The sequence below is a fragment of the Eulemur rufifrons genome, chromosome 30 (genome assembly GCF_041146395.1).
Source record: "Eulemur rufifrons isolate Redbay chromosome 30, OSU_ERuf_1, whole genome shotgun sequence".
NCBI classification, from domain to species: domain Eukaryota; kingdom Metazoa; phylum Chordata; class Mammalia; order Primates; family Lemuridae; genus Eulemur; species Eulemur rufifrons.
The window spans coordinates 133116458-133126846 of NC_091012.1; the positions used below are offsets into that span (position 1 = coordinate 133116458).

Genomic DNA, 10389 nt, shown 5'->3' on the forward strand with positions numbered 1-10389 from the left:
CTGAGAAGTATTCTCTACTTTACTATAGAAAAAGTGAATTGATGAGCTCATTTGGAGAAAGTACTTCCTGAATTAATAGCATGTCCAGTTTCATTTGAAATTGTGTCTCTGGCAACCATTTTTCTTTCTACCTTATAGGTTGGTTTGGCTTCTGTTCAGGAATTACAAAAACATCTCTTGCTTAAGGAAAAAATTGTTTCAAAATCTTGCAAAGCTTTAATAAACCTGGTTCAAGGGAAAGGTGATTATACATCAAGTGCAAAACAGGTAAAATTAATCATGTGACCATTTTATCATTTTTATGAATTGAAAATCAGCAAGCTATTGCAGTTATTTAAATAGGAATATTGGAATATATTAGAAAATGCTGCTCAGTGGATCAAGAAGAGTGGCAGGGATTATAATGGTGGACTTTTATGATATTGAAAAATATTAAGGAGCCAGTATTTTACCAATTTGTATATAATTCTGTAGGATATTAAAATCTCAGTTATCAGGAAGCTTGGGGAACAAGTCCTTTTGTTTAAAAAAGAGACTTTCTTTGTGTGGTTTGGATCAAAAATCCAAGTAAATTATATATTTCCAAACTTCTTATAGAATATACTGAGCATGATTTAACTTTGTATTGGTGCTGATATAATTTTATCATTAGTATTATAATTGTTCCTTTAGTCTATTGCATTGTTCATTTCTAAGGATAGATATTTTTTCCTCTAGTAAATGTCCCTAAATTGCTATTTTATTTGGTTCTATCTGTTTTTTATAGTTTTACTCTATTTTTCCTTGTGGCTGACCATCATAAGAACTTCCTCAGATACCTTGCAGTTACTTATGCCAGTACAGTAATGTAGAAAATTAGCAAAAACTGCTCAGACTTCATAAAAAAATAGTATTTATGCACATTGATTCCATACAGAGAAAGATACAGCAAAAGATACAGCATAGTTAAATGACAAATAAATCAAGAAAAGCTGGACGTAGAGAAACTTAACGTTGCATTTTATTCCCTTAAGTCACTTTAAGTACCTAGCTCTGACTTCCTTCTGGATTGACCATTTCTGTCATGGTCTATGCCTTGTGTCTATATTTCAGTCTTAACCATATGAGGGTTTTGGTCCAAAATATGGTCTTGTTAATGTAAACAACACAATAAAAACACATGTTGTATTTCTATATTACTGTTCTAATTTTCTGGGAAACCTCACGAAAGTCATTGTGAAAATTAAGTCTCCCCTTTTCCCTTTCCCACCTCCCCTCAACATTTTTGCCAGTATTAGGAGAAGGAATGTTTAGAAATTAATTTATTGAAACCACTATGTGCAACACCCCATTTTTGGACCTTTACTTTGTTAATTTTAAAAGCAAGCCTGGCAGGCGGTGAAAATTTCCTCAAGTTTCATATGAATAGCCTGCCTCAGAACTCAGCTAAAAGTGTCAGATTCCTAGGAAAATGTTTAGTCCACTATTGTCTGAGTGCCCATATCTTTTTTCAGTAATTACCACATAGTCAGTGTAGAGTGATGATTAAAGCAGAGCATGGGCTCTGGAACCAGCCTGCTTCAGTTCAAATTCCAGTGCTGCTACTTGTTAGCTGTGTGACCTTGGACAAGTTACTTAACTTCCCTGTGCCTCATTTTCCTTATCTGTAAAATCTAGATAATAATACTACTGACCTAGAATACTAAAGTTATTGTGAGGGTTAAATGAATTGATACATGAATGGCATTTAGAACAGTGCCTGGTGTAACGTAAGCACTCAATAAGTGTTGTATGTTGTTATTGCTACTACTACTACAATTTCTAATGACATTATAAATCCGTATGTGTGTGGAAATGAGTGAGTATGGCCTGGACTTTAAGCATAAAATTTTAACATAAGCTATTAGTTCATTAAATATGAAATGTCCTATTTTGAATCAACAGTTTGGTTTACTATATCTCAAACAAGAAGCAGTACAATTAATCAAAGTTTGTGCCTAAAATGTTGACACAGTTTTTCCATGTTAAGGGTAGCTTGCTTATGCCAGCAGTGAAGAGGCCTGGAGAGTGAGTGACAATGAAATCACGAAAGGTGTTTTCCACAGCTTGTTGAGCATTGAATATTTTTCCTTGCAAGAAGTGATCCAAAGCCTGGAAGAAGTGGTAGTCAGTTGGTGCAAGGTCTGGTGAATACAGTGGATGACAGAGACTTTCCAAGTCCAGCTTCTGTAGTTTGAGCAGCATTGTTTGTGCAACATGTGGTTGAGCGTTGTCTTGCAAGAGGATTGACCTGTCTCTATTGACCAATCTCGGCTGCTTTAATCTCAAGCATCCTAATCATTTCATCCAACTGATTGTAGTAGACATCTGCTGTAATCAATTGACCAGGTTTCATGAAGCTGCAGTGGATAATCCCAGCGCTGGACCACCAAACAGACACCATCAGCTTTTTTTTGCTGAATATTTGGTTTTGGACTGTGTTTCGGCACTTCATCTTTATCCAACCATTGTGCTGAATGCCTGTGATTGTGAAAAAGCATCCATTTTTCATCACATGTAACAATACAGTATAGAAATGGTTTGCCTTTATGTCGTGACAGCAAAGAAAGGCAAGCTTTGAGATGATTTCTCTTCTGATGCTCGTTTAATTCACGCAGAATCCATCTATCCAGCTTCTTTACCTTACTGATTTGTTTCAAATGGTTCAGTATTGTTGGAATAGTAACATCAAACCTTGCTGCGAATTCACGAGTACGTTGAGATGGATTCACTTCCACTACAGCTTTCAGCTCATCATTATCCACCTCAGGTCACCCACATGGCTCATTTTCAAGATTAAAATCACCAGAATGGAACTTCTCAAACCATTGACGTACTGTGCATTCATTAGCCACATCCTTCACAAATACTTCATTGATATTTTGAGCTGTTGGCGCTGCGTTGGTTCCACGATGGAACTCATATTAAAAACTAACACTAATTTTTGACTTATCCATGGTTTCACAAAAATCTAAAAAAAAAAAAAAATCAAAAGATAATTAATTACAAGCCAAAATGTGCATTTGAAAGAATGAGGATGTACCTTCACAATTAAAAAAAAAAAGTGTAAAGGTGAAATGTCAGAGATATCAACTGTCAAACTTAGTACTTAAGGAAATCAGACACTCCATACTTAATAACCTAATATAGCAGTCCAAAGATAGCTTTATCAATTTTATTCATACAAAAGTTTACAGTTATAGGCTTAGTGCAAGTCACTGATAAAATACAAATTGGGTTGTTTTCAGTGTAGCCGGGGTACATATTGTCAGATCTTTTTTCAAAATGGACTCCAGGTTTACTTCCTTGCTGGCTCTATGTTGGATACCCCATCTTGTTTCCAGTCATGCCATACTTCTTGATCTGAGTAAATAGTTAATTCTATGTGTTTTATAAATTTTATTTTAGTAAATTATATATAATCCATAATATAGTATAATTTATTTTAAAATGTTTAGGCCACAGCTGATTTTTTTTTTTTTTAGTTTTTCTATATTTGGTACTTTTTTTGTAATCAGTTAATTAAACATTTTTGTAAGGAATGTCTCGTTCCACTTTGGAGTGAAGAAGAAAATTCTGTCCATATCTTTGATGAAAAGTTACCAGACAATTTTCAAGATTCAAAACAGCTGGTAGAGAAGATATGGTATCGTGTAATGGATGATAGTTTGGTTGTTGGAGTGAAAATCACATCTTCTTTGAAGCTGTAAGTAAATTCTAACATGATAACACTATCTTGATGCTCCAGAACAGCGCTGTCCAATAGAAATTAATGGAAGCCACACATGCAATTTTACATTTCTAGTAGTCATATTACAAGATTTAAATAGAAGCAGGGGAAATTAATTTTAATGTTTTATTTAATCTAATATATTCAAAACATCATTTTAACATGCAATCAATATAAAAATTATTAATGAGATATTTAACATTTATGTTTTCATACTAACTGTTTAAAATTTGGTGTATATTTTACGTATATAACACATCACAGTTCAAACTACCTGCATTTTTTAGTGCTCTGTAGTTACATGTACCTTGTGGCTACTCTCTCAGCCAGTAGAGCTCTAGAAGTATGTTTTACACTAATGCGTTGAGTTAATAATATGAAGAGGATAAGGTTTATAAAATCAAGATGCTGTAGTTTCAGAGTGGCAATAATGACACACAGAACTTTCTAATCAAAACTTTTAGAAGTATTGGGAACATTTAGAGACTATTGACCAAAGTGGATAGGTAAAAACTTAGTCAATTAACAAAGTGTCTCCCTCTGAGAGGATTTTCTCTTTGGAGCTATTGAAATCATGGATAGGGAAGTAATGTGTATGCTGTCTGCAGCCTAACAGAGAGCTTTTTTTAGTCAAAACAGGCTAAATACAGGCATTGCAATAACTATATTTGAACCACAAATATGCAAGCAGAGAGGAAGAAATGAGTTAGTGCCTTGTAATAGAGAGACAATGGCAGTGTATTTGAGCAGCTTAATACAGTAAGGAATCCAGACTACTCATCTAGTGGATTTGAGATATGTATTTATTCTATTGTTTCAGTGACTTTCTAAGCTGTTTGAGCTGGTTGATCACCTGGGTTTTTCTTTTCTTAATATGGTATGTTCTATTAATTTTCAAAAATTAATTGTAAAACCAGTGTTTTATTCCTGAGATAATCAAGTTCATTATATCATTTTGATACATTGCTGGATTTGCTTTTAACATTTGGTCAAGAATATTTGCATATACGTTTATGAGTGAAATTGGCTTGAAATTTTCTTGAACAACACTTGCCTGGTTTTAGTAGCAAGGATATACCAGTTTATAAGTGAGTTGAGGAGTATTTCCTTTTTTTCTGTTCTCTGGAGCAGTTTGTATAAATTTGGAATTATCTATTCTTTGTTATTCATTTGTACTCACCTGGAAAGCAGTAGAAATCTGGTATTTTCTTTGTAAGATGATTTTTAACTACTGATTCAATTTTTAATAGTTACAGAATTATTCACATTATAATTTATTCTTAAATGCATTTTGCTTATTTTTCTATTAATTATCACATTTATTAGCATAAGGTGTTTCTAAGATCCTCTTGGGTATTTATCAACTATATTAGTAATTATCAGTGTCTTTTTATTTCAAATCTTATTTTTGTCTCTTTTTTTCTTGATTAATCTGCCAGAGATACATCCATTTTATTAGTCTTTTCAAATAATTAAATTTTTTGGTGATCTTTAGTTATATGTTTCCTGTTTATTAATTTCTGATTTTTAAAACTGTTTTCTTTTGCTTTCCTTAGGTTTATTCTGTTATTCTTTTTCTAACTATTTCACCATGACATGATTAGAAGCAAATTTCGTATTCTCCTTTAGGTTATTGAGCTTCCTCGCTCTGAAAATTGTTTTTTTTTCTGGCACTTCAAAAAATTCCTAAATATTATTTCTTCAAATATTTATGCTTCTTCATTTTCTCTGGTATTTATCTTCTTATAAAACTCCAGTGAGTCCTCTGTTAGACCTCATTCCATGCTCCATGTCACTTCACCTCTCTGTCATTTTTTCATCTCTCTGTGCTAAATCCTAGATAATTTCTTCTGATCTATATTCTGTTCACTAATTTTATCTTCAGTTCTCTCTATTCAGCTATTTAATCCAGTCATGAGTTTCTAATTATTATTATTGTTTGCATTTATGTTAAGTTCTATTCTTTTTCAGAACTGCCTGGTCATTTTTTATTGTCTCATGTATTTTCCATCTTTTCTTATTTCCTTAATATACCAAACAGAATTACTTTAAAAAATGTTTTTATATATAGAAAATTTCAAACCTACAAAGAAAATAGTATGGTGATCCCATCTGCCCATCACCCTGCTCTAGTAATTATCAGCTCATTGCTAATCTTGTTTCATCTATACCTCCATGCATTCCTGACCCCCAGCCCCCATATTATTTTGAAGCACTCAAAGGTATCATATTATTTCATTTGCAGCTATTCCAGTGTATGTATCTAAAAAGTAAGAACTTTAAAAATATAATCACCCCCCAAAAGTAACAGTAACTCCCCCAGTAAATGTTAAAATTTTCCACTTGTCTTTATTTTAAAATATTTTTTTCAAATCATGAGCCCAATAAATTGGACTTGACTGATATATCTAAGTCCCTTGTAATCTGTAGGGATTTTTTGTGTGTCTTTTTTTTTTCTTGTATATTTTGAGGAAATCAGGCAGTTTATCCTATGAAGTACTATGAACTAGATTTTGCTGATTTCATCCTGTGGTATTGCTTGACATGTTTCTCTGTCTCCGGTATTTCCTCTAAATTGATAGTTAGATCTAGAAACTGGATCAGATTAATGTGTGAAGTTTTGTTAACAGAATGCTTAATAGTTGCTTTCTTCCGTTATAAGGCTTATAAAGTCTGATCATTTTCAAAAATTTTGTGATATTAGCAGCTATTGATGATTATTGCTTAGTCCCATTGTTTAATGAGGATTTGCAACATTATGATATTCTAATTCTATTATTGCTTCCTGATTTACTGGCTAAAATACTTCTATAAAGAGAAACTTCTCATCAATTATTTAGTTAGACCCTCAACTATAGTTCATAATTTAAAATCAGAGTTTGGGCACAAAAGGTGCTCATTGCTCCTGAGTGGGTTATTGTTCCAGGCCTTTTTAGTGGACAGAAGTAGGAGATACATTTTTTGTTAGATTGATTAGTTGTGGTTTTGTTTATGTTGAGATAAAGTACAGCATAAGTCCATGCTGATACTTCCAAGACCAAAGACTTTTAAGGTTTTTACTTATTATCACCAATCTTGCATCTATATCCTTTCTCCCTCACTGAAAATCCCAATTCTCAGTTCTACCAATATAATTACTCATTTGCTTCATTCCACAATATATATGCAGTATTCATAGAATAGTATACTAACAATATGATTATTACAAATTAAGATTTTTAAGCTCTTTTTAATCCTTATTATAACCCACTATATATACAGTGAAATTCCTATATTAAAGGAATTTCTTGTAATTAATTCCTGCATTAAAATCTTCTCTTTGGTCATGTCATCATTCTCACCTGTTTTTATCAACTTTGGTAATGTTGGAATATGCTAAAATAAGCCTGTATCATACTTGTTAATTGTTAGAAATGTAAATCTGAAAAGAATTGCTAAGGGATAAACAATATTCTGTATGAAAAAGCAGATTTAACTCAAGTCCTTTAGGGGAACATAAAATGCAATTTCTGGTTTAGAGGTGTTTGCATTCTAAATCATTATCGAAATACACTCTTAAGAAATAATAAGTAGTTTTTTTCTTATTTAAAAAGAGCATGGAGAAAAACCTACCTCAAAAATAAAATCCAGGCATTATTTTATGAATACCATTCCTTTATCTTAAAAATATTTTTCTAAAGTCCAGCATATTTACAATATTTTTGCTTGCCTTTTGTAAGAAAAGTGCTATCATAGGACCTTTAAAAATGTGTTTGGTTTTTACTCTTAACTCTCTGATACATTTTACATTTGAAATGATATTTTCTAGGAAAGGAGAGAATAAAAATTTGTTGTTGTTTCTATGGCATTTAATCGTCTATCTGATTTTAGAGAATGAGCTTTTAGACTAAACCAAACTCTTGGTTTTTTACAGGTCCCTGAATGATGTGACTTTATCATTGATAATGGATCAAGCCCTTGGCTCCAGCTTTCCGCTCATTAAGTGTCAAAATAGGGTGATTAAGTTGAGTATGGATTCTCTCTCAGCACCACACTTGATGCCGCATGAAATAAGATTAGAGGCAAAAAGGATCAAGTTGACCCTTGATAGTGAGAAAAAGGAAAGCTTTGTTTGGGAACAACCATCTAAGAAAGAATGTGTACAGATAATTACTGCTGTAACAACTCTTTCACCACTTTTAGTATTCAACAAATTTTGTTGCTTTGTGCTGCTACAAATTAGGGAGAGAGAAACTGGTAACTATCCTGAAGTTCCTTATATTCTGTGTGGCAGACTTTTTTTAAGTCTAGAAGATCTTTCAAGTGGGAAATACATACTGACATTTCCAAAGAAGAAACCTATAGGTAATTTTTGTTGGTACTTTTTAATCATATATTTAATTGAATTAGAAAATTTTAAGAACTATGTTTATCTGATAACAGAGTTTAATGATATGATAGAACTTGTGCATTTTTTTTGTTGTTGTTGTAGAACACATGGAAGATCTTTTTGTACTTCTTGCGACATTCCACAAATCTTGTTTTCAAATCATGTCATGTAGATATGCCCTGAGTTCAATGAAGACATGGCTCTTAGAACACATGAAATGTGAAGTCATCAAAGAATTTCCAGAAATATGCTTTTGTAAAAGGCCAGGAAGTTTCTATGGGACACTCTTTAAATGGAAACAAAGAACACCATTTGAAGGGATTTTAATAATTTATTCAAGGTAATGTACATCAAATTGGAATTGGTCTAGAAAAGTTAGTATGTATGAGTGTGATGAATGTGTGGACCAACAGCGATCCCTACATAGAATTCTGTGCTGTTGAGGAATAGCTTGGTGTAGCACGACTGGACAGATTGGCCTCCTTTAGAAACTGAAGATCTCTGTTTTAATTTTATATTTGTTTTTAGCTTTTTTTAGAACCTAGTAATTACTTTGGGATTTCCATTTACTTCTCCACAGTGAAATTTTTAAAAATATTATACTGATTATTATTCAGCAAAAAAATTTAATTGAAAAGAATCTGATTAATATTAACTGACTTGGTATAGGATACATATATTTGATTGCTACAGTCTGAATTTTATCAATGATCACATGCATTATTGGTTCTATTCATCATTAGTGTTTATAAATGAAAATTGATTAGTATGTTTTACATGACTGCTTTGTGCTGTGCAGATTTTTGTAATATTATGTTTGGTTTTTTATTTCAGGAATCAAACAGTTTTGTTCCAGTGCCTTCATAATCTCATCACAGTTCTCCCTGTAAACTGTTTGTTGAAAAATCTAAAATTAGGAAGTGAAGATTTCCTAATTAATCATATGGCGATGTCTTTGGAGAAGGAATTGGTTACACTTGGTTCTCTTTCTTCTGCTTTAGCTAAAGTTGAAAGCAACTTTGTGCAGAGATGTGAAGCAAGCAAAGGAAAGAGTAGTGTCGTAGCTGCTTTATCAGACAGAGAGGAAGAAATTCATTGGTACAGAAAAGAACTTCAGAGAGAAAAGGAGAAAGCGTTGGAAACAAACCTAAAAGTGAGTGGTGCCCTTTACAGGGAAATAACTTTGAAAGTAGCTGAGGTTCAGTTAAAATCAGACCTCACTGCACAGAAACTGACCAATTTATAATTACAGTTTCAATTTGATATTTTAAAATATGTTTTCACTGCCATAAAGTTTTGGTTCCACTTGCTATATGTCTCTTTTGTAAAAATAAAGATTGAGGCTTATTAAAATAGAATATTTAGTTCTGATGCACAAAGTAGTCTGCCTTGTAGAGCAGCAGTTCTCAACTAGGGCCATTTTGCCTCTCTCTACTCCTTCCCCCACCCCCTACAAGGGTCATTTGGCTATGTCTGGAGATAGTTTTTGGTTGTCAGAAGTTGTGGGGCCAGGGAGAGGTGAGGCAGGGGTGCTCTGGGGCATCTAGCTGGTAGAGGATACCAGGGATGCTGCTAAACATCCTACTATGCACAGGAAACCCCCCACAACAAAGAATTATCCAGCCTAAAATGTCAATAATGCAGACGTGGAGAAACCCTGTCTTAAAGTTATCACATATGTGAAGACAGAAATGACATAATAGTATTTGAGTCTAAATCTTTCTAAAAACTCAATCCTTTTCTTGTATGCTGCTTAGTAAAACCTAGCATGTAAAAATCAACTTCAAATAAATAAATAAATAAAGCAAGGTTGTCAGGATTCACAAGTTTCTGTAAATATCAAGCTCCTCTGTAAATTTAAATGGCAGAGTATCACGGTGATACCATGAAAATGAAAGTTTTTGAAACCCTTGTTAATTTGAATTTTATTAGAAAGCTGCTCTGAAAGTAAGTCTATAGGAATATGAAAATTGTGGGGCATTTTTCTGAAAAGCATATCTCTTTCAAAAGGCTAAGTATACCTCACAGGCCACTATTTAAAAAATTGAAAATGCTTTTAAGCCATCCAAAATTCCAACTCTAGGCAATGTTAAAATATAAAATTCTAACTAACCTAAAGAATATGGGACCCCTTAGGGACTTAGAAATTTAAAAATAAGTGCAAATTCACTTTAGCTAAGGAAGTGATTTATAAGGAGTCCAGTGAGATACATTTCAAAGGGATAAAAATTCAACCTAGTCTCCTTTTTTTGAAAAATAAGAATTCTAGACT

The 10389-nt window shown here is 32.8% G+C and overlaps 1 protein-coding gene across 1 annotated transcript in view; it reads left to right on the top strand.

Annotated features, from left to right (window-relative positions):
• Window positions 1-9363, top strand: part of FANCB (FA complementation group B) — a 29125-nt gene extending 19762 nt beyond the window's left edge. The window contains exons 6-10 of the mRNA XM_069463909.1: window positions 139-267; window positions 3537-3724; window positions 7662-8092; window positions 8220-8457; window positions 8952-9363. Of these exons, the coding sequence (XP_069320010.1) occupies window positions 139-267; window positions 3537-3724; window positions 7662-8092; window positions 8220-8457; window positions 8952-9363 (1398 nt within the window). The remainder of the gene's footprint in view (window positions 1-138; window positions 268-3536; window positions 3725-7661; window positions 8093-8219; window positions 8458-8951) is intronic.
• Window positions 9364-10389: the final 1026 nt, after the last annotated feature.